The sequence below is a fragment of the Heterodontus francisci genome, chromosome 6 (genome assembly GCF_036365525.1).
Source record: "Heterodontus francisci isolate sHetFra1 chromosome 6, sHetFra1.hap1, whole genome shotgun sequence".
Classification (NCBI taxonomy): domain Eukaryota; kingdom Metazoa; phylum Chordata; class Chondrichthyes; order Heterodontiformes; family Heterodontidae; genus Heterodontus; species Heterodontus francisci.
Window position 1 is genome coordinate 122,907,724 of NC_090376.1, and position 25,285 is coordinate 122,933,008.

The following is a 25,285-nucleotide window of genomic DNA, read 5'->3' on the forward strand; positions in this document are numbered from 1 at the left end:
CATCTTGTACAGGTCCCAACTGCCCCAGAGCCAGTCTCAATGTCTCAGAAATCTGATGCCCTCCCTCTTACACCAGTTCTTCAGTCACGTGTTCAATCGCTCAATTCTCCTATTCCTATGCACACTTGCATGTATTAGTATTATGCAACATACATTCATTTGGTACATCTTAGCATACCAGACAATTTTAATAGAACATACATGGTATATGTTTCCTCAACTATTGATTTGAAAGGCACTTCAACTGATAATTAATTACAGTTATGCTCCGTCATACTTACCTGTACTTGTCGAATTACATTTGCCAACCTTTTGCTACAGGCGTCTTCATTCTTTATAGCTTCATTAGTAAGACCATCAGCAATGATAGCAAACACTCTGGGAAGGCTGGAATTATTAGGTCCAAGAACGATTGGATTGTTACTGTGGAGAAAACATTACAATGATACCAATGCGTTTATAAGTTTTAGACCGCTGCACTAACCTCATTGCAAGATGGCTTTGAAATTATAAACAGTAGCAAAATTTGTCATTTCACCCTCCCCAACCTAGTTGTAAAATTAATAACCAATTTTCCCCTTGTTCTGTGCCTTCTAAATGCTAGTCATCTGCAGTATCTTTCAGTTCTAAGAGTTTATACCTGTATCCCCATCATTGTGACCTTGTCCAGCCTTACAACCCTCAGAGAAGACTGCGCTCTTCAACTCCGGTCTTTAGCGCATCCCCGATTTCCATCCTTTCACAATTGGCAATCATGCCTTCAGCTGGTTAGGACCTCAGCTCTGGGATTCCCTCCCCAAACCCCTGTCTTTCTCCTCTTCTTCAAGATGCACTTTAAAAAAAAAACCTACCTCTGAACAATTTTTGGTTACCTGTTCCAATAACTCCTTACATGGCTCAGTGTCAAAATTTACCTCCTGTGATGTGCCTTGGGACACTTTACTAAGTTAAAGGCACTGTATAAATAGAAGCTGTGGAAACGTTAACTGCCTTATGTTTTCTTGGATAAATCTATCCAGATCATCAATTCTTTAGGATGACTATATTTTAAAGATCAATTTATCATGCTTGCTAAGTCTAAGAAAATGTGACTCATGTGTTGATGCTCCAGAGTGCCTGGGTACACGGTACTGTAGCACCATCTACAGGCTCAAGTGAATACACAGCAGCAATTAATGTCACCTCCACTCATACTGTCGCTGTTATTGCCAGACAGCTTCCCATAATCAGGCCAATGGACACTGACCATTTGCCACCACTGTAAGCAGCAATTACAAAGGCTCTGCTTAAACTGTAACGCAGGCAGTTGAGCAATTACCTATTATATCCTAACCCTTCCTCTCCAAGTCTGAAAAAGTGACATTAAATGTGTATAGAGAAACAGTTTCCTTGTCCAATAAACGATCGGTAACCGACATGCAAGAGTGCTAATGAAATGGGAAGGAATAAGACAACTCGTATTACAGATTCAGGGTCACCTTCCACCCCCACGCCCCACCCACCACAGTCTAACCACCTCCTAAAAGGTTCCAGGATTTTAAAGATTCATCAGCATTCTGACTATTGGCACCAGGTCCCACTATTGGTGTTGAACTAAAGAAAGGCTAGGGTAAGCAAATGCCAGTCAGTGAGACTTGCTCCTGCGCTATGGGATTCTCTGTGTCTGACATATAAACACCCACTGTGTATAGCGGTCAAATTGCATTAGGGCAAATACGTCCACTATAAGCGATGCAGATAATCTACAGCTTCAGAAGAAATCAAAAATCTACATTGGCTCAAGTGTTCTATTCTAGATAGTCAGGCGATGGAAGATAGAACTGGAGCCTAATCTTTATACATTTACAAGCTTTTACTCAGACACACATTACAACTATGCACCTCCAAATATTAACAACAAGCTAGTTGCTTCAAATACTCAATATACCAGGGGTAAAATTCCCTGGGGAGCTTTCCTGGTCAACTGTGGGAACCTCAGCAGCAAGGCCACTTAGACAGGTAAATGGAGCTTCGACTGATCACCCAAAGTTCCAGCAGCTGCTTGTTAGAAACTCCCTCCTTCCCCCCACCCCGCCAAAGGAGATGCCTGACTATCATTTTTAATTGTCTCCAGTATTGATGGGACTCAAAATAGAATAAGAGCATCTGGATTCAGTTCAGGTTCAACTGGTGTCGTGAAGTGTGCACGGTTCAGATTCAGAAAGAAAAAAAAAAATCAGGATCTCTTAGCCTTACTTTAGGATTAAATCTGTACCCTTTCATTCTCTACCCAACCAATTAAAAGAACCACCAGAGATTCAACTCGACCAACTATATTCAGGGTTTCAAAATATGCATCCTTTCGCATCAAAGGCGATTTAAGCACAAGGAAGGCAAGACAGATTACCCCTTGTCAGTCAGATCACTGCAGCAGGTTTCTTCTAACGCAAAGGAGCTGCAAATGGAGACAAGCAAAATCCGCTACCCCGGGAATAAATTCTTTTATAGTCCGGTGGTGGGTCAGGCAAGAACGACTGTGGCATTTCCCAGAGAATTGGTTGATGATCTCCTCCCAGGTCTCCGTCAGTACAGTTAGAGCTTGTCGTGAGGAGATGCACAAACAACTTCCAACTTTCTTTCTCCCTCGCTCCAACTTCACTTCTTGTGCAATTCTTTGATTGCCTTACATTGCAACAGAATTTGCATAAAAGATGGCTGGTTAATTGAGCCAAGCAAGATTAGCAATAAGACCAGGGAAACAGAATTTACTCTCCGAATACCATGATTATGCAGATGAAAAGATTTACTGGTTGTTTTTGTTTAAAGAAAAACTGTGGAAACAAAGCTGGAGTTGGAAATTGATCTGGTGTCCACATGGCACTTCCAGTGCAGCAGCTCAAAGGGTCATAAATATGGCACTAACAAAGGCAGCAAAGTTGTTACAAATAGCACAGTATGACTGAGGAAATGGACTCTAAAAATGATAGGTATCCTAAATACACGTTACAGCCTTCTGGACGAGTCCAACAATTTCAGATCATAACCCCATTTTTGGAGAGCAGGTACTGGTAATGACTCTGGACCCATTTTCTGTTTCTTTACTGGTCCCATTACCATCTCCTTTCACCATCATCCCTTTTGTCATTTAATCAATCCTGCCTTCCACTGTATCATAGACCTCCCTTCTCATCCTTTCCCCTCCTCCCCTGTCTCTACTTGCTTAAAACCGGATACATCTCTACCAGTTCTGATGAAAGGTCATCGACTTGAAAGGTTAGCTCTATTTCTCTCCAGAGATGCTGCCAGACCTGCGTATTTCCTGCATTTTCTGTTTATAATCCTAAACCTCTCTTGCTTTTAGACCATAACCCACTGTAAATGAACAAATTTTATGTACTGCTCCAGGCAGCCACAATTAATTGCACGAGTAGTTACAATTAATGATCAGCATCATTTTAATCCCTTTAAATATAAGCAATATTTCTACGCGTTTAAAAGCGACAAATTTCATCAACCTACAGGTTCCATAAGGAAAGTAAAGCCTCTTTGATCGCAAGAGGTTAATATCAGTAAACACATGTTGAATAGCATTTTGTAGAACCAAACACAGGAGGCCATTCGGCCCACTGTTCCTGTGCCAGCTCATTGAAAGCTATCCAATTAGCCCCACACTCCTGCTCTTAACTCCACAGCCTTGCAAATATTCCCCCATCTTTTCACACCACTTTACAAATTATTACACAAATTTGTATTTCTATTGCCTGGAATCTGAATTATGGAGAGATATAAAAACTTGCCTTTCAATAAGATCACACAGATAACTGAAAGTGTGAACTGCTTCTTCCTTGTCTTCATGCAGTGGTAGCCACGAGAGCCAATGAGGTAAAATCTCATTGACATTTACACATTCTGGTCTACACTTCATGACTTTCCCTACTGCAGATATGCAGTTTTCCGTTGCATTAATATTTTCTTTGGTTTTGGATCCTTCCATTTGAATAACTCCGACCAGGAGTGGAATTGCCTCTGTTGGGGAAAAATTTTAGCATTTTTATTATTCTGTCTAGATGCAGATTTAACACAGACTTCTGTCTGCCAGCTGCCCTGCCCAACAGCAAACCCCTCCCCCCCACACCCCACTGTGGTCTGATTTCATGGACACAAGGCACCTTCTGACAAGAGAATGCCATCAGATTATCTAATTGTCGATCCTGACTCTGGTTCTCGGTGTCGCCTACAAGCACGCATTCTCCAGCAAGGGCTCATTAGACACCAGGGATCAGGACCGTGGCACCTCCCCACACAGCCTACACATGCTCTAGCCGCCGGCAGCACTCAGAATTGCCCGGTCAGCCAGATAGGGAAATCGAAGCTTGAACTTCAGCACTCAATGAGTTTACTCACTGATTTGAACGCAGTTCAACAAATACCACAGAAACTCAACCGCCACGTAACAATTAGACTGAAAAAAATTAAACAAAACTCAACGCGTGATGAATAAATCTTTCAATTCAAGCATGCCCCATCAAAATTTGTTCAATTGTTTTAATCTTTAAGACAAAATATGGTTTAAATAGGGAACATTATACTACACAATATACACGTATGATAACTATTAAGCTACATATACAAAATACAGCTATGGTGATAAGTTTCACCTCCATGCCACATTTTTCCCCACAGAATAAATGCAGCATATGGAGGAGATTTCAGTGTTACAGTATTATTGAACCATAGAGAGCAAAGCACTTATCATCCTAATCCTCACCAATATTGTTTGTTCCAAAACGGCAAAGTTGAAATGCTTAGTTACCTATCCTAAAATTGAGAAAATAGAATTTTAATCAAACGTATTCCCTGCAAGCATAAAGTTGGGGGGGTGGGAGGAGAAATAAATCAAGTTAGATTGTAAAGTGTTCAAAAATTTGTACCACTATTATGGAACCCCAAACCAAAGCCACTTTGGTTGCAACTTGAAATTTAAAGGGAGAAGCCTTTGTGCAATCAGAGCTTGTTTGCTCAAAACAATGTAGACAAAGCATTAACAAAATAATCCACATTACATTCATTTCTCTTACAATTTGCAACTATATGGCGCCATCTTTAAAAAGGCACCTTCTCCTGCACTTTGAGAAAAAAGTCGCACATTGGATAAGGTTACAGAAAAACATTAATAGATTTATATAATTATGTAAAGATACACACAATTTGGGTTGCTGCTGGCTTTTAAAAGACAGATCAGAATTTCTTTCGAAGTCAGAATGAAACAAAGCAAGTTTTCAGAGAGGACTGTTAACACCATTGTGAAAACAGCTCGGATCCAGCACTCATTTATAACACCAATAATGCTTTAAAACAGTCAGCCGCAGTTCAACATGCTCATGTTTCTGCCCCCACCCTAATGGTAAACATATGGTGAAATTTGACAGAAAGTTTTGGTAACCAACAGACATGGATTAGATTTTTTTTTTTTAACTGCTCATTGTCTTTATAAATTGAGAATCCATTTTGTCAAGCGATGCTAAAAATCATTACAGCAGCTTGGAATGAAGAGAATGTCATGTCAATACACACCCTAAACAAGGTGTGCAGCAAAAGGAACATTATCACATGCTAGGTCTCTGCTTTATTGTAACTTTTTGTTTTGTCATTCAACTGTACAAACAGAAAACCAAAGCCCATTAAACCTACCAGTACAGAATGGCCTGTAATTCTCTCCTCCAAACTGTGCCATAACTCCAATACCATATGCTGCTGCTTGTCTGACCTCAGGACTGTTGTCACAGATGTATTGCAACATGGGCCTCAGGAAGTATTCTGCATATTTAAAGGATGTAGGACTGCAATGCTCAATTACATCATCAAAGATGCATAAACCCCATTGCTTGTCTGCCCATGGTCTGTGCGGACACTACAGAAATGAAAAGTACACATCAGCTTGAAACCGTTGGGAGAATCAGAGTCAATGCAAAAGTAGTCTGGGAATTTTTGCTGCATTAAACTTACGATTAGATTGACTATCAGTGGTAGAATTTGTTCAAACCATGGCAGCACTTTTTCTTTATAACAGCTAAACATTGAGTGCAGGATGTCCGAAATTTTAGTCAAGATGTAAACATCGCTATCATCCTGTAGGCAATTAAAACACATTACACACACAAACTTAAATCAGTCAGAATTAATTTAGAATTAGCTAACACAAAAGGCCATTTAGAATTCTTATTAAAAGATCAACAGTTCTCTCCCTGCAACCAAATTAGTGACTATAGAAATATTACAGCAGATAAGTTTAAGATAATTTAACAATCTATAATAAAGATAGAACATATTACTTCATCCTGCAAGTTTTCTTCAACTTGTTCATCATAGTCTTCATCTTGTCTTTTTGCTAAAGGCAAAAACAATAATATGTACAACATTATAATTTAATCATAGTTAAATATCTTGCACACTGAATGAGAGAGAAAGCGAGGGGATGGAGGGAAAAGACAAGGTAGAGAGGTGATAGCAAAAACGCACAGAAACATCATGAAGCATGACCAAAACTGGAGAATTTTTTTTTAACAAGTTTATTAACTGTAAAGATGCATTTCATTTTTACCTTGTCTCAATTCTTGATTTTTGAAGTGTTCCTCTAACTTCCCCTTCATAATGTTTCCCAGTTCCTCAAGATGTTCCTTGTTTAAGCAGCCCTCACCCATCAACTCTATACACTAAAGATCGAAAGAGAGAAACATGCAAGAACTACATTAATAAAATATTTATAATCAACTTACAATATTAACAAATGCATTGAAACATCTCAATCCAGTTAATTTCATTTCAAGTGTTCCACATAAGTGACTCGAGCTTTGCTCTTGCTACTGCATTTACAGCAGTCTGACATTACTGATGACTGACATCACTTCCTCAACGTGCCTTCCCCATTCGAGGTCTGTGACCAGTCTATTCCCCTGATCTCTTCACAGGCAGATTGCCTCAGTTCCTGTAGATGCATCTGCAGGATCAGTTATTCTGCAATTAAATGCTTGCCAGTATCCTTTTATCATGTGTAGGGATTCTGTGGCTATGAGCACTTTAGTAAAAAAATGTATTCTGAGCAAAAAACTCTCCAAAAGGCATTAGCTTTTTTTTTTTGGGACAGTCCAAGCTGAGCAGTGAATGCACAAGCAGGGGGCTTTTAAAATGTGGGACGGACATTTTTTTTTGCACAGATTCTAAAGGCGGGCAAATTTGCCAGCAACATCTGATCATTCAGAAAGACATCTAGCACCTTGGTGTAGACAAGATGCTCCAGATCTATACAATGGAAGAAAGTCCAGCTTGGTAGGCTTGTTTGTTAAGTAAAGGGCCCACCAAAGCGAGTTTATGCATGTGTATTCCTTATTTTGTGTAACAGTACACAAAGGTTAAACTGGCTGTACCATGTGTCTCCCTTCGTGTTCAGTAAGTTTTAATTACATTAATCTACAGTAGGCAACGAACCAAAGGAAGGAAGGATACTGCAAGTGGGAAACTAGAGCTAAAACTGTTCAGGTGGCAAATAACAATACAAACTATAACATTCTATAACAGCAAAACCAATTCTTTTATATTCAAGACAGAGATTGATGGGTTCTTGGACACTAAGGGAATCCACGGATATTGGGATAGTGCAAGAAGGTACAGTTGAGGTAGCAGATCTTACTGAAATGGCAGAGCAGACTCAAAAAATGAAATGGTCCACTCCTATCCCTATTTATGTTTTTAAGTAATGCTCCTCCATATATGTTAAGAGATACTACCAAATCCCTATTTGATATGAATCTTTAGAGGCATCCAATTTTTTTCATGCAATAAATGTTTCTTATACTCTTTATATAAAGATTACCTTTGCAAAAGAATGCATTATTTCAGAAAGAACATCAGAATCTGGCTCTGTACCAATTCCTTTGATGAGAGAATCACACATAAAATGCCACATTTGTGTCACATACTCAGGCCCTTGGACACGGGCACATTCAAGTAGCAGAGGCATTGATTCAGCTGCAGCAACACGAACACGTTTCATGGTTAAGGAAGACTGCACATCACTAATATAAAAAAAAGTAGACAAATAAATTTAACCTGTCAAGAGGATTAAATATTAAATTCATAACCCAAAAAGACTTCCTTGGTTTAATGTCCGAAAGAAGCACTTCTGACTGTGCAGCACTCCCTCAGTACTGCACTGGAATGTCAGCCTGACTTTTTGTGCTCAAGTCCTGGAATGGAACGTGAACCCACAACCTTCGGATTCAGAGGTAAGAGTGCTACCAACTGACCCACAGCTGACACCTAGTTTTAAGTCAATTACTGCCTGATATGATCAGAATTTTCTTTTCACCAAATTCTTGTTTTAAAAAAAATTATGAAGCACCTCACCCAAAGTCCTGATTTGTATTCTGGAAACAAAGCATATGGTAAATAAATTGTTCCAGCAGCATTAAACACAGCATTCTTCTACAGAAAGTTTCTAAAATATACCATTCAATGGTATATCACAACACTTCTCAAATATTTTATCTAAATAGAACACATTTTTCAATAGGAATCAAGACATTTCCCCTCATTTTGTTAGAGCACCTGGGGAGTCTCTTAAATTATATATGAGGTTGCTTTGAAAGAAAGGATATCATCATGAAAGTAAAACTTAAGAAGTGGCACCATAAGTTTCACCACTTGCTCAGTGTACTCGGCAAATCCTTCCTTCAGCTCTTTCGCATAACAGACCTAAGGACAGAAATCACAATTTGATTATACAGTTAAAATCAGTGGAAAGAATTCAAATCACTACTAAAAGCACACATTCACTTTAAAAAAAATTCCCTGGGTTCAGATTGTGACCCAACTGCTTTAAAAAAAAAGAAAAACCTCACTTGCATTTGCAATTAAGTGACTGGGACATATTATGGGGTGGACAAATGCATCGATAGAAACACTGATTTGCCAATAAAACTGCTAAAAGATGCAATCGCATCTGGTTGATTGGCACTGGTGGTAACATTTAACAGTACACAACTCCAGCTGGATCGGCAAATAGCTCAGTTTCTACAGAAATTCCAAACTAATGACAACTTCCTGACCCGAGAGAGTCAAAGCTCATTATTTCGCCCAATAATACTCGCATTTTTCCACCGTGTTACACTTCAGAGCCATTTGTTAGGACAGATGGAACCAGACAGCTTGCACAGGAGATGAAGTGCCTTGAAACCCCAGCCAGACACTTGAATGTGGATGTTTCCCCAACATAGCAATTAAGTTTGCAGCAAGTTTGTTGAAATAGTACTCTGAAGCCTGGTAAGATGCATTGGATTCCTGTTAAAAAGCATGTAGCATCACAGCTAGTTTTAATTCTTTCCTTGCTGATATCCTTGGGTGCACTTGCAGCAGTGTTGGCCAGAATCTGCACCTCCAGTGGGCTTGGGAATGCCATTAAGAATGTTTTTCCCCCTTTAAGACCCTGACGCCAACTGTGGTGTGTCCCCCTTCCTCAACTAAGACTCTTCTCCGTCCCACTCTCACTCTCTGTCCTTAGCCTCCGACACTGTTACAATGAATCTCAACAGAAGCTGCAGGAACATCACCTCATATTTCAATGAGGCACTTTACAGCCTTCTGGTGTCCACAGAGTTCAACAACTTTAGATCATAACCACCTCTCCAATTTTTCCCCCAGAGAGCAGCAGCTGGTGATAATTGTGCTTTTACCATCTACCCCTCCTCTGGACCCATCTTTTGCTTCCTTACTTATCCCATTATTACTCCTTTTTGCCTTGCACCATTTTTTTTTGTCATTTCATCACTACTGCTGTCCACCCCATCACAGACCTCACTTTGTTCTTTTCACCCCCTCCCCGCTTTAACTCTTGCGATGGTTCTTACTTAAAAATTTAAATCTCTAACCCTTTCCCATTCTTATGAAAGGGCATCAGCCTGAAACACTACAGCACAAAAGAAAAATATTGCAGATGCTGGAAATCTGAAATAAAAACAGAAAATGCTAGAAATACTCACCAGTTCAGGCAGCATTTGTGGAGAGAGAAACAGAGTTAACGTTGAAACATTAACTCTGTTTCTCTCTGCACAGATGCTGCCTGAGCTGCTGAGTATTTCCAGCATTGTTATTTTAACGAAGGTGGGGATCTTCCTGATCTGGTACACCGTGCAGTTCATTTACCGTCTGAATCTGAAATGCCCAGTGTTAAATGCCCATTCCTACTTTGTTTACAGCAGGCCTATATTTCAGCCAGTTAGCGAAACCTTCCAACTTTCCAATCCAGCTTTATAGCCTCAGTATTTTTAGAATTATAACTATGCTCCTAAAAATAAGAAAACCTTGGGTTTACTTTTGAAGACGTGTATTTTAAATAACACTCACCGTGTGAGCGTAAAGGAATAAAAAGACACTACTGTGCAATAAAGTAGGTGCTGCATTTTATTCCATCTGCATCTTTCAGCTGATCAAATCTCGATATTTTATTCTCTTTCAAGTAATTGCATATCATGCGCTGATAAAACATCTTGCTTAAAAAGAAACAGTTTAACACAGGCTGTATAAATGAAAGTCAAATTACCACCCACCAGCATTTGACAAGCTGTCGCTTTCTCCTCTAACCCTGCGGTTTTGATTCCAAAACTCTGTTGATCACCAAGGTTTACAAATTCCCAGCCGTCATCCTCACTCATATTCTCCATATCTTGTGCTAATAAAAAAATTAACATGTACTTTATACATCATGCTCAACAACTTGCATTCCTATGGCATCTTTAAAGTAGTAAAACATCCGAAGGAGTGTTAGCAAACGCAACTGGACACTGAGCAACATATGGAGTTATTAGGACAGGCGATCAAAAGCTCGGTCAAACAGGTAGGTTTTAAGGAGGGTCTTAAAGGAGAGAGAGGTAGACAGATTTGGGTGTGGCGGGGAGATCAGAATTCAAGACGTTAGGGCCGAGGCAGCTGGAGGCACGGCCAACAATGGTGGAGAGATGAAAATGGAGGGGGAAGTACAATAGGCCAGAATTAGAGGAGCACTGAGATCCCTGAGGGCTGTGGTAGGAGAGATGCTACTTAAATGCACCAGTCCCTGATAACGTTCTTTAGAATTTCTACTGTTGCCACACTAAACAGGGACCAACTGTGAAGCCAAAAAGCAACAACTACCATAAAATACTAGTTTCACCTCTGTGAAGAAAGGCATTTTGTTAGTTCTGGTACACTACTGAAACACAAGTGCCACAAGTTTAAAAAAAGATTCCCTTAATGCAAAATAAATTAAAATTCATATTTCAGTATACTTCCATTTGTACTGTCTACTCCTAATAATCTGAAGTTGCATCATTGGAATTACGGGAGAAGTCAATTTTTTGGGAGGGGGCAAAAATGACTGATTAAAAGGAGCAGAGTACAACTGTATATATTAAAAAGCACTAATATGACAGTGCTGCCAAAATTTCAATTTATGAGCCACTGAAACTCAAGCCAGATGATTTTTCCACTCATGCTAATCAAGTTGGTGACTGTTTTATATAGACTTGCATTTCAATAGCACCAGTCACAGCCCAGAATGTCCCAAAGTGCTTTAGAGCCAATGAAATCCTTTTGAAGCGTAAACACTATTGTTACACGTGAAACATGGAAGCCAATTCTGTTCAAGTCTCTGACTCAGAAACTGGATTCCTACCCACTGAACCACGGCTGTCACCTTAATTTTGAGCAGATTTCCTGTAGAATGGAGTTCAAAACCTTTTCCCACTAATTCATAGCAACTTTAAGGGTGATGACTCAAGACGCACTGAACACCAGCAGAAACGGTCTGTAGTTTCAGTTTTAACAAAACATTAATTTGCGGGTTGAATACACAAACGAACAAATCTTGCTGGAAGGGCAAAAACCAACTTGGCCAGTTCTTCAAACAAAAGGAAATTGGTTCCTTCTGTGAGTGCTACCTTCAGTCCAAAAGGCAGAGGTTGATTTTCATCAACTGAGTAAAAGCTTATCTACTTCCAAAAGAACACATTGCTGGTGCTCAAATGTCACAGCCAGTTAGGAAGCTGTATGATCTTGTCTGCATTTTGATGAAAGTACTAGTTTAATGGTAACCTCAGCCTACCCTAAATTAAACTGCCCTCCATTTCAAAGCTTTGCTTCACCTGCCTATTTTTGAGGGAAAATTATAATCTACAATTCAGGGAATCCCTTCACTCTTCCAACAGCAGCAATGTATCAGTGCTATAAAGAGTCCATGAAGCAGAGCATTTCAGTGCAATAGATCATGGCTACATCTGAACTAAATAGCAGTTTTTAAGGAGACGCATATGCTTTTTATTAAACTTCAACTAAAAAGAGGACTATGATTTTAAAAACATTTTCAGCACCCAAGGCTTGCATTTGACTGGAATCTATGTGAGTTTAGACTCCTTTATGTTGAATATACCTCCCTCCAATCTTCCCCAATGCCTCCTGTACTTGCCTGAATGGAAGCTGTATTGTGTGCATGGGTCCAGGTCCATGTGCGCCTGCAACCATTAACTAATTAGCCCATGTGCAACTCAAGTGTCAGCAGGCTAAAATTAACTATTGAATTCAATCCTTCACTCAGCAAACATGCACAAACAGACATGTTTTCCAGCACAACACTGGTCAAGAGTAATGATTCTAAGTAATAAAAACAGTAAGTGCTGGAAATACACACCAGGTCTGGCAGCATATGTGGAGAACGAACCAGAATTAATGTTTCAAGTATGTGACCTTTCCTCAGAACGAGCAAAGGTTAGAAATAGAATAGGTTTTGAGCAAGTGAAAGGGGGGGGGGGGGGGCGTGCAGGTTCTCTTGCAGCACCAGCTCACCCTATTTCAAAGCTGTCCTTCTCCACAGTTTCATTTCACCCATCATCTTATCCGATGCATTAACAAAAAACTTTTTCTCTTCCTTTCAGGTATTAAGGAATGCAAGTTCCAGCAGCTCAAGGGTACCAATCATCCTCCAAATCTTTCTTTCCCTTCATTTCCCTCTGATCCCATCACTTCTTCCAGTCTCACCCCTTGCCATGTTTTCACCATACCCTCTCTCGGTGAACAATCTGCACTCAGTAAAGGACTCAGTTTTATCCCCTTATGCTCCCACCGCACTCGGCATGATGTTGAGCTCTTCTTCTGTCGCTTTGGGCTCACTCCTTTAGCCAGGGATCCTTCCTCCAACCAGCAAACCCATTCATCTGCCTCAAATATTCTCCCTTCATTGGACCCCTCCCTCTGGCCTCAACATAGAAACATAGAAAATAGGAGCAGGAGTAGGCCATTCGGCCCTTCGAGCCTGCTCCGCCATTCATTATGATCGTGGCTGATCATCCAACTCAGTAACTTGTTCCCGCTTTCGCTCCATATCCTTTAATCCCTTTCACCCCAAGAGCTATATCTAACTCCTTCTTGAAAACATACAATGTTTTGGCCTCAACTGCTTTCTGTGGTAGCGAATTCCACAGGCTCACCACTCTCTGGGTGAAGAAATTTCTCCTCATCTCAGTCCTGAAAGGTTTACCCCGTATCCTTAGACTATGAACCCTGGTTCTGGACTCCCCCACCATCGGGAACATCTTTCCTGTATCTACTCTGTCAAGTCCTGTTAGAATTTTATAGATTTCTATAAGATCCCCCCTCAGCGAATATAATCCTAACCGACTCAATCTCTCCTCATGCGTCAATCCTGTCATCTCAGGAATCAGTCTGGTAAACCTTCGCTGCGCTCCCTACCCGCTCTTGATCTTTTGAACTGTCGGCGTGACATCAGCCGTCTTAGTTTCTCTGCTCCTTCGCTCACTCTAACCAGTCTCCCTCTGAACTTACTGCACTCCATTCTCTCAGGTCTAACCCTAATGTTATCAAACCTGCTGACAAGGGCAGTGCCGATGTTGTTTGGCACACCTATCTCTACCCTTGCAGAGGCTGAACACCAATTCTCAGACACTTCTTCCTACCTTCCCCCGGACAATTGCCCCACCACCGAACATCAAGCCAGTCTCCAGGACTGTCACTGACCTCATTTCCTCTGGAGATCTTCCCTCTCCAGCTTCCCACCTCATAGTCCCACAACCTCAAACAACCCACTTCTACCTCCTTCCCAAAATCCACAAACAGAACTGTCCTGGCAGGACCATCGTTTCAGCCTGTTCCTGCCCACTGAACTTATTTCCTCCTATCTTGATTCTATTTTTTCTCCCCTTGTCCAGTCTCTTCCCATCTACAACCATGACTCCTCTGACACCCTATGCCATTTCAACAATTTCCAGTTGCCTGGCTCTAACCACCTCCTCTTCGCTATGGACGTCCAATTTCGCTACACCTCCATCCCCCACCAGGACAGTCTGAAAGCTCTCCGTCTCTTCCTTGAACAGAAGCCCAACTAGTCCCCATCCACCATCACCCTCCTCCGCCTGGCTGAACCCGTTCTCACAACGAACATCTCCTTCAACTCCACCTCACTTCCTCTAAATAAAAGGTGTTGCTATGGGTACCGGCATGGGTCTTAGTTAAGACCGTCTCTTTGTAGGGTATGTCTAACACTTTGTTCCAGTCCTATTCAGGTCCCCTCCCCCAATATTTTTCATTGATGACTGAATCAGTGCTAGTTGCTGCTCTCGCCCCGAACTGGAAAACTTTAACTTCGCTTCCAGTTTTCACCCTTCTCTCACCTTCACAAGGTCCATCGCCAACACTTCCCTTCCTTGACTTCTCGGTCTCCATTTCTGGGGATAGGCTGGATACTACGATTCATTATAAGCCCACTGACTCCCACAGCTGCTACCTCGACTACATTTACTCACACCCTGCCTCCTGCAAGGACTCCATTCCATTCTCCTAGTTTCTCAGTCTCCGTCACATCTGCTTTGATGTTGCAACCTACCACAACAGTGCCTCGGATATGTCTTTCTTTTTCCTCAACTGAGGATTTCCCCCCCACTGTGGTTGACAGGGACCTCGACCGTTTAGTTTAGTTTAGAGATACAGCACTGAAACAGGCCCTTCGGCCCACCGAGTCTGTGCTGACCATCAACCACCCATTTATACTAATCCTACACTAATCCCATATTCCTACCACGTCCCCACCTGTCCCTATATTTCCCTACCACCTACCTATACTAGGAGCAATTTATAATAACCAATTTACCTACCAACCTGCAAGTCTTTTGGCATGTGGGAGGAAACCCACGCAGACACAGGGAGAACTTGCAAACTCCACACAAGCAGTACCCAGAATTGAACCCGGGTCGCTGGAGCTGTGAGGCTGCAGTGCTAACCACTGCGCCACTGTGCCGCCCACAGTGTCTGATCAATTTCCCACATTTCTGCCCTCACCCCTTGCCCTCCCTCCCAGAACCGTGTCAGAGTTCCCCTTGTCCTCACTTACTACCCCACCAGCCTTCACATCCGAAGGACCATCCTCCGCCATTTTTGCCACCTAAAGCGTGATGCCACCACTAAACACAGCTTCCCCTCCCCTTTCAGCATTCCGAAGGGGCCATTCCCTCCACGACACCGGGTCCACTCCTCCATCACCCTCGATACCTCGTTCCCTTCCCAAGCAATTGCAGGAGATGTAATACCTGCCCTTTTACCTCCTCACCAACCAAGGCCCCAAACACTCCTTCCAGGTGATTTACTTCTTTAAATTTATGATACTGTATTTGCTGCTCACAATGCGGTCTCCTCGACACGCAGATTGGGAGACCGCTTTGCAGAACGTCTCCGCTCAGTTTGCAAGCATGACCCCGAGCTTCCGAGTGCTTGGCATTTTAATTCACCACCCTGCTCTCGCCCACATTTCTGTCCTCGGTCTGCTGCAGTGTTTCAGTGAAACTCAACATAAGCTCAAGGAACAGCACCTTATGTTCCGATTAGGCCCTCTACAACCCTCGGGATTCAACATTAAGTTCAGCAACTTCAGAGTATGACCGCCATTTTGATTTTTTTTAAAACCATGTGCCTGTTTTAAACTTGCTTTTCATGTTTTTGCTTTTGGACAGAGCTGTTAATTATTCTGCCATGAACACTCTCTGTACAGATGCTATGTCTTTTACAATGGCTACCACTCCCTCTGCCCTTTCTCCCATGACATTTTTCTCATTTAATCTGCCCCACCCTCCGCCCTAACAGACCTTCTGTTTTGTTCCTCTTACCCCCCTCCCCACCTTTCACTGCTCAAAACCGATTACATTTCTAACCATAGAACCATAGAAAATTTACGAAACAGAAGATTGCCCAGTTCTGAAAAGTCACAGACCTGAAATGTTAACTGTTTTTCTCTCCACATATTCTGCCAAACCTGTGTATTTCCAGCACTTACTGTTTTTATTTTAGATTTCCAGCATCAGCAGTACTTTGCTTTCATTTTTAATGATTCTAGGTGATTTACATGGAGACTTAGAGTTGGCTTGGTATCTTTTGATTTGCAGGGTTTATTCCTAAAACTATAAAGTGATCTTACCCAATAGCTTTCAAGAGAGCCACAGTTGGTCTTAACTCGAGCCTGAGGATAATACTCACCAGGGTAGTTCCAGCATAAATAAACTGTTTTGTAAAGTACAAGTAGTTACCTAAATATAATTGGTATACATCAGCATGGACCCGTTGGGCTGAATGGCCTGTTTCTGTACTGTGAATGCTTTGCTATTCTACCTGCTTGCCCAAAACAGTATCACTAATACTCAAGTCAGTAGGATCAAGGTTTACTGAACAGGAAAAACACAAAGCGGTCAGCCTACTTTCAACATACAACTCATAACATTCCCATGCAGAATGGATGAGGGCAGGAAGGAAAAGCAAGCTTATGTGCATCTGCTGTACTTACTGTCTAGGAGGGCTACTTCAGGTTTAATCGAAGCAGTCTTCATCAGTGGTCCCATAACAACAGGAAGATATTGCTGGAACTCCTTACCAAGGATCTTGCACATTCTTGCCCAAGCAGAGATCATATAAGATATCTATGAGAAAGAGAAAATGAGTCCAAGTGACAGCCTAAGCTTCAAATCTCTTATCTTTCCCTTCCAGAGCTAACAATTAATAGTCAGATCCATAGTATGAGACATATGTATACACATACACATATATAATATACACACAGTCACGCAGTAAGACAAGGCAGGAATTTTAGTATTAACAGTTTATTCAGAGAGGCATTCATGGTTCTTTAAGTTTAGACAAGTCTAATCAAGCCTTGTTCACAAAATACCAAAGAAAATGTACATTTGTTTTGCGAATAACGACACGTCAATTAGTTGATTGAAGCGAGAATTAAAAATCATTTTAGTTTGAAAATGGATTTCCAATTTGTTTCTACATAAATTGATATTCTGCAAATGTGTGGATTACTGTTGCAGTACTCATCAAGCATTAGCAATGCTGTTAATAATTTAAATACGACATTTATGGTACTCCAAGAATTTTTTCCACAGAATGTGAGTGTTGCTAGCCAGGCCAGCATTTATTGTCCATCCCTAATTGCCCTCAAGGTGGTGTTGAGCCACCTTCTTGAACCACAGCACTCCATGTGGATTATAGCTTTGTGCAACAATTTTTGTACAACTGAGTGGCTTGCTCTGCCATCTCAGAGGGCAGTTAAGAGTCAAACACATAGGCCAGACCAGGTAAGAATGGCAGATTCCCTTCACCAAAAGGCATTAATGAATCAGATGGGTTTTTATGGCAATCCAGTCATTTCATAGTCACCATTACCGATACTAGCTTTCTTATTCAAGTAACTGAATTTAAATTCCCCAACTACTGTGGTGGGAGTTGAACTCAAATCTCTGGATTATTAGTTCGGGTGCCTCGGGAATATCAATCCAGTATCACTATGCTACTGTACCCACGTCAAGTGGGATCATGTTGAAAATTCAAGTTTTTTCTTTCCATTCCCATTATAGAAAAGACCAACAATATGAAACAGCTCGAAGTACTGCTATTGAGCTCAGTTTACAGTAGACAGATAACAGCACCATTGCACACACAGTCATTCTGATCTAGTACTGTGTAGTTAAGTGATTGTCTCTTTTGTTCCGTTAACAGAGAACCCTTCCACTTGAATAAACACACTTCAAGGAGTTTTGATAGAGTAAATCAGGAGAAAGTTTCCACTAGCAGGAGGGTTGGTAACCAGAAGACACTGATTCAAGATAATGGGCAAAAACCCAGAGGGGCAGATGAGGAAAGCTTTTGTTTTTTCAGTGAGTTACGATGATCCGGAATGTGCTGCCTGAAGAAGCGGATTCAGTAGTAACTTTCTAAAGGGAACCGATGAATATTTGAAAAGGAAAAATGTTCATGGATATGGGGAAAGGGGAGAGGAGGACCAATTGGATAGCTCTTTTAAAATGTTGGCAGAGATACAATGGGTCCAATAGCCTCAAGCTAAGAATCACTGAAACAGATTTTGCCAAGGTCAATTTTTTTTGTGTTTTAAAACGACAACGATTCCCTGCCCAATTTCCTTCACCCTCTCAGGTCCACAAATATCGGCTGCTCAAATGCAAGCATTTACAAACAAGCTAACTTTGAATTGGCTTAGGCTGAAACACCTTCAACCACATCCTCAGGCAAGATCACATCACACACTTCACTAGCTGCTTTAATGAATGGCAAATGCCTGACCTCCACCCCCCCAACTCCCCCCCACCCTTTCTCTACCCATCCAATCAGTCCCCTGGCTCCCCCAAAAGCTGCCATTGGCTATGATCAGCACAGTCTGAGCATTTAACTTCTGGTTTACATGCCAGCAATGTTTATTTTTTAAAAGAGAGTAATTAGCATGCAGAAATCCTCGACACACAGATTCAGAAAGAATGCGAACTTTTTTTTTTAAAAAAGAGACAGCAAACTTAAGATAACCGATTTTTAGCAATCAAAAGATGGGTCAGTTTTGCAGAAACTGGAAAACCTACCGTACCAACACAATTTACAATGGAAAGTGATTCCTTAGAGAGTGATACTGAGCACTGAGTGATCCTAAATCCTCACTGTCACAGGGAAATGCAAAATAAAGTGACATACCTGTGGGTCATCGTCCTCCAATTCGCTGGAATCAGTTTGGGTTTTTAGGAGCAACTGCATCACATCCGAGGCATCTTGCATAAACTACAAAACACGACTGGGGTCAATGGAATGAACGCCACCGCTGAGCTGGGAAAAGCTTTGAAACTTTTAATAAACTGAGGTTACCTTATCTTTACCAACAGCAAGGCCTATCAGGCTGATACACTCAATGGTTTTCCCTCTCAGGAGCCGGAGCTCTTTCTGTACTCCGTTTTCCACAATGTGCTTCAACGATGGCATAAACAGGTCATAATATGGAACAAATTTCTCCTCTGCAGTGTCAGCCACGGAAGCAATGGATGTAACAACCTGCTCCAATACCAGCTTAGTCCCTTTCTGTATGAGCTATAGGGAGAACAAAATGTCAATATGTACAGTTTCACCATAATCTTGATACATGTGGGCAACACCGAATGAGCAAACAAAACTTTTTCGTTTCAAAGTCACTGGTCACATAGTATCAGGAGGCCATTCAGCCCCTCAAGACTGTCTGCCTTTCAATTAGGTCATGGTAGATCGGTATCTTAACTTCATTTACCCACCTTTGATCCATATCCCTTGATACCCTTATTTAATAAAAAATCTGCCATTCACAGCTGTGAAAATTTCAACTGAACCCCAGCATCCAGCCTATTGGGAAAACAAATTACACCTTCTCACAAAGGGAAGTGGAAATAAGTGTTTCCTGACTGCACTCATGAACAGCCCAGCTCTAATTTTAAGGTTGTGCTCCCTTGTTCTGCATTGACTCACCAGTGGAAATAGTTTCTTCTATCTACCCCATCGAACCCCTTTATCATTTTGACTACCTCAATTAAATCACCTCTCGCCCTTCTAAACTCATGGGAATACAAGTTTGTGCACCCTATCCTCATAACACAACCCTTTATGCTCCAGTTTCAGCTGAATCTGCACTGTAACCCTTCAATGGGTAATTTATCCCTCCCGTGCTGCTTTGCTCAAAACTGAATGCAGTTCTCCAGATGGGATCTGCTCAAGTCTCTACAACTGAACATAATTTTCATCCTTCAGTATTTAACCTTCGAGGTAAAGCTCAACACTCCATTACCCTTTTTGACTTCTTTTCGTGCTTGTGCACTCTCTTTAATTGATTTTCGTATCTTGACATCTGAAACCCCTAGGTCCTCGGCAGTTCCTAGTCTCTCGCCATTAAGAAAATATTCTGATTTATCTTTCTTGGATTACTCCACATTGAACTCCATCTGCCACACTTTTGTAAACTCACTTAATCTGTCAATGTTCCTTTGTAACTTTCAGCTCCCATCTATATATATCTTACCAAGCCTCCTAACTACAAACTTAGATATACAACTCTTTATTCCTTCATACAAGAAAGGCTGAGGCCCCAGTACTGATCCCGAAGACGACCACTTGTCTCATTCATGCATTTTGGGAGGACTAACAAGGCAAGGGAATATACAATGGATGGTAGGACCCTAGGGAGTTCAGAGGGTCAGAGGGACTTTGGTGTACTTGTCCATAGATCACTGAAGGCAGCAGCACAGGTAGATAAGGTGGTTAGGAAGGCACATGGGATACTTGCCTTTATTAGCCGAGGCACAGAATATAAGAGCAGGGAGATTATGATGGAGCCGTATAAAATGTTAGTTAGGCCACAGCTGGAGTACTGTGTATAGTTCTGGTCACCACACGATAGGAAGGATGTGATTGCACTGGAGAGGGTGCAGAGGAGATTCACCAGGATGTTGCCTGGGCTGGAGCATTTCAGCTATGAAGAGAGACTATAGGCTCGGGTTGTTTTCCTTGGAGCAGAGAAGGCTGAGGGGGGACCTGATTGAGGTATACAAAATTATGAGGGGCATTGATAGGATAGATAGGAAGAAACTTTTTCCCTTAGCAGAGGGATCAATAACCGGGGAGCATAGATTTAAGGTAAGGGGTAGAAGGTTTAGAGGGAATTTGAGGAAAGAATTTTTCACCCAGAGGGTGGTTGGAATCTGGAACACACTGCCTGAAGGGGTGGTAGAGGCAGTAACCCTCACAACATTTAAGTAGTATTTAGATGAGCACTTGAAACACCATAGCATACAAGGCTACGGGCCAAGTGCTGGAAAATGGGATTAGAATAGATCGGTGCTTGATGGCTGGCACAGACACGATGGGCCGAAGGGCCTGTTTCTGTGCTGTATAACTATGACTCTATCTCGTCAATCAAATATCCCCTTTATTCCTACCTCAACAAACATTAACAGACTCAAAACTTTTAATTGCATACTGATAAGTCAGACAATATTTAAAAGGTTTATTTTGCAATAAAATTTAGCGCATAAAAACTGAAGTGGACTAACCAAAAATGGATAGTGAAGTATTGAAATAACTCACCTCTTGTAATTTAGCTACCATGATAACATGCAGGTGATTTACTAGATTATCAAGGTATGGGAGTAGCAGCGATTTGGGGCAATCTTCAGTGAAGTTAATGAGAGCAGCAGCAGCATGAGCTTGAACTCGTGGATTAGCCTGATCTTCCATAGTTTGTAAGAGGGCTGAAATCACCTGTGTAAAACAAAAAAGACACATACTGAAACGTCAAACTGATTGTGTTTCCTTTATGCACCAACTCCATGTGGAATTCTACAAACTGCTCAGCAAAGTCAGGCAGAATGGAGATCAATTATAATTTTCAACCATAGCTTCAAAATTTAAAAAGTTGAACAACTGAACAAAACTAAAAAGGTACACAGTTAAATTGTCAGCAGTGTTCATTTTAGCACAAATCATTTAAGATTTGATGTAAAGGTACAGGATCTTACTATTGCTTTACAAAGATGAAGCAGAAGTTTATATTTAAACAAAAGATGCTTACTTTGTCATGAAACTTTCTCTGAAACGTTGGTGCAAAGTCTGTGGCCATCTGGCCTATTGCATTACAAGCTGCATATCTAACTCTTGGGTGCTAAAATGAAATCAAAAGGATATTATATTTTAAATCCAGCAATATTCCTGAAGTCCATCATAAAAAATTCAAAGGTTTCAATCTGTAGAATACTCAATGTTAACTGCAAAAACCATTGCATCAGTAAACAATAAGAGTATGACAAATTTAACAGCTGTATTGAACATTGCTCATCACAAATGGCAATATTTTTCCATTTTACCAAGCTCAGAACAACCGGGTGTTCCCAACATCATTCTCCCTCAACCAAATTTCTTTACTCGCCAGAAAGAGCTGACATCTACTGAGTCACAGGTAGTAACAATCCACTGATATCTCAGCCAAACAGCCATCCTTCATGTACAAGTGTAGGCCAATGACAGAACATTCATTGTCCCCTTGTATTGAAGTAATATACTTCTATTTTATTTCACTTACTGGATCTTGAAGAAACAGCAAGACAAAATTCACAATCTCATTGAGGATCCCCTCCATTTGCTGATGGCAGCCTTCCCCAATCGCAGACAACGCCATCAGGCCCGCATGCCTGTATTTCCAATCAGCTGCAAGGAAGCATCACAACTTGTGTTAAAATACGAAAATCAGCCAGGGTTCCCAGTTGAAACCTAGAGAAAGTTCATGTGCATCGACATCGCGCAAGGAGGAAAACAGGCACAACTGCAATATTTCCTGTGCTCAAATGGTCTTCTGACAGTCATTGTGTAGATGTCTAGACTTGTATATGGTTTCGGACCACAACCCGGCATGAAGAGAGATCTGGGGTCAGGTTTAGGGGAGAAGAATGCATTGATATACTTATCAGGAAGGGCTGAACAAATTAGGACTCTCTCCTGAAGGAAAGAGAAGGCTAAGGGGTGACCTGATAGAGGTTTTTATCATTGTGAAGGGGTTTGATAGGGTAGATATAGAGAAAATGTTTCCACATTCCTGAAGGGGTGGTAGAGGCAGGAACCCTCGCAACATTTAAGAAGTATCTAGATGAGCACTTGAAACACCATAGCATAGAAGGCTACGGGCCAAGTGCTAGAAAATGGGATTAGAATAGATAGATGCTTGATGGCCGGCACGGACATGATGGGCCGAAGGGCCTGTTTCTGCGCTGTATAACTCTATGACTCTACAGTAACTCACTGTCAGAAATCATCCTAAGAAACTCAAAAGCGCAATTGGAGAAAAACAGAATCAAAAGGAGGTTTTAGGATGTCACTAAAAACTTGGTCAAAGAGTAGGTTTTAAGGCTCATCTTAAAAGGAGTAGAGGAGAGGTTTAGAGAGGGGATTCCAGAGCTTAGGGCCTATATGGCGGAAAGCATGGCCACCAGTGTTAGAGCAAGCGAATCGCCAATGAAGTACTTTTAAATGTAGTCACTTATGTAACATAGTGGCTGCACAGTGGCGCAGTGGTTAGCACCGCAGCCTCACAGCTCCAGCGATCTGGGTTCGATTCTGGGTACTGCCTGTGCGGAGTTTGCAAGTTCTCCCTGTGACTGCGTGGGTTTCTGCCGGGTGCTCCGGTTTCCTTCCACAGCCAAAGACTTGCAGGTTGATAGGTAAATTGGCCATTGTAAATTGCCCCTAGTATAGGTAGGTGGTAGGGGAATTGAGGGAAGGTGGGGATGTGGTAGGAATATGGGATTAATGTACGATTAGTATAAACGGGTGGTTGATGGTCAGCACAGACTCGGTGGGACGAAGGGCCTGTTTCAGTGCTGTATCTCTAAAAAGAAAAAAAAAAGAAAATAGGTGGACACAAAAGCCAATCTGCACACAGCAAGGTCCCACAAACAGTGGGATCATCTATTTTAGTGATGTTGGCTGTCGGATTAATGTTGGCTGTTCTTTGAATGTCCCCTTGACAAAACTAGATTAATGGAAAAAACAGTCTGAGGTTAAGCCATCAACTACAACAGCTGGTAACTTGTTGACAAGTGCAATATCCCAGTCTTCCAAGGCACACATAAATGATTCACTCAAGAGCTGAATTCCACAGATGCACAAAATTGGAAACAGGATCACCAGTAGAACAACCGTCCCACAGCAATACTGACTTTCCAGGTGCTGGATAATTTGAGTGTTAAAATAGCTTCCGCAACATTAGAAACCACTGAGGCTAATGTAATAGGATAATAATTTGAAGGGTGAGAGATCCCTTAAAGGTTCAGGTGAACAGCAGCAAATTTTCAGAGGTACGGTAAACCAGGACTGAAAGAGATCGCATGGGATTGGAAAAAAATTAGCTTGCTGTAACTACAGTTTTCTATGAGCTATAAGAAAATAACAGAGGAGGTTTGCATGTGAAGACATTTTCAATACAGTGAATGTTACCTGTACTAGTGTTTGTATAACAAACGCATCTGATGTACGCTTTCAGAACACTGATTTTCTGCTAATTAGAAATATAAGGTGCCACTGTCCAAACAGGTGATAGGTCTCTGCTGTCACTGGTGCATTAATTTTTTACGTTCTTTCAAGATGCCACCAGAACTTTTCATTTCTGATATAAACACAAAACGCAAAACTGTCTGTGCTCTTCAGAGATGCTTCTGTATAGTTCCAGCACATTTTTTTTTAAAAAAAGGAACAGATATTTGGACTTGCATGAAACTCCAATGGAACAAAGATGATTATTTATACCCGATCATGGGTTTTACTTTCTGGTGAGCAGACTGCGTTGTTAGGTATACTGTAATCAGCTGGTGTTTCAGTTACTAATTATAGGAGCTAAATATAAATAGCCAACTAGCTTTTTTTTTTATAAAACTGTGCTAACTACCTCCAAACAAAATCAATATATCAAACAGATCAGGTGGCCGGATTCTCTTAGATCAATTAAAGTAACTTAAATGAAATTCATCAATTAACACTACTCAATTAATGCATGTATATCTGGTATAATCGACACACTAGAGCCAAAATATTGACAGCTGTATACAAGCTGGTATAGTGCATTCTACTTAATTCCCTCAATCTCAGATGCATAACGATAAGAGATTTCAAACTGACACGAATACGGAGGGTCACCCAGAATCTAGCATTATGGCACACCAACATTCACAGTTTTATATGTTGAGATCACAAAGGACCTCAGGTACCTCAACAAAAAATATCAGTAAAGTTTCCTTAACGGTGTTACAGAAATGTTGCCTTTCTTTACTCTCCCAGGTTCCATTGCATCATTGCTAAGAGGTGTGTAGGCAATTGCTCTATATAGCTTTGAAACCAACTTACAAGAGGTGCAAGAACGTGAACGACAGTCACTTGC

General features: G+C 41.2%; 1 protein-coding gene across 2 annotated transcripts in view; it reads right to left on the reverse strand.

Annotated features, from left to right (window-relative positions):
* The window catches only part of kpnb3 (karyopherin (importin) beta 3), a 72,217-nt gene that overhangs the window by 5,175 nt on the left and 41,757 nt on the right, over positions 1–25,285 (reverse strand). For both annotated transcript variants that reach the window (XM_068034257.1, XM_068034258.1), the window contains exons 11-25: positions 22,442–22,566; positions 21,935–22,024; positions 21,451–21,624; positions 19,213–19,431; positions 19,045–19,128; positions 16,847–16,979; positions 10,581–10,702; positions 8,634–8,730; positions 7,850–8,022; positions 6,581–6,692; positions 6,312–6,367; positions 5,986–6,108; positions 5,671–5,890; positions 3,777–4,005; positions 282–423 (exon numbers count right to left, since the gene is read on the reverse strand). In XM_068034257.1, coding sequence (XP_067890358.1) covers positions 282–423; positions 3,777–4,005; positions 5,671–5,890; positions 5,986–6,108; positions 6,312–6,367; positions 6,581–6,692; positions 7,850–8,022; positions 8,634–8,730; positions 10,581–10,702; positions 16,847–16,979; positions 19,045–19,128; positions 19,213–19,431; positions 21,451–21,624; positions 21,935–22,024; positions 22,442–22,566 — 2,099 coding nt within the window. The remainder of the gene's footprint in view (positions 1–281; positions 424–3,776; positions 4,006–5,670; positions 5,891–5,985; positions 6,109–6,311; positions 6,368–6,580; positions 6,693–7,849; positions 8,023–8,633; positions 8,731–10,580; positions 10,703–16,846; positions 16,980–19,044; positions 19,129–19,212; positions 19,432–21,450; positions 21,625–21,934; positions 22,025–22,441; positions 22,567–25,285) is intronic.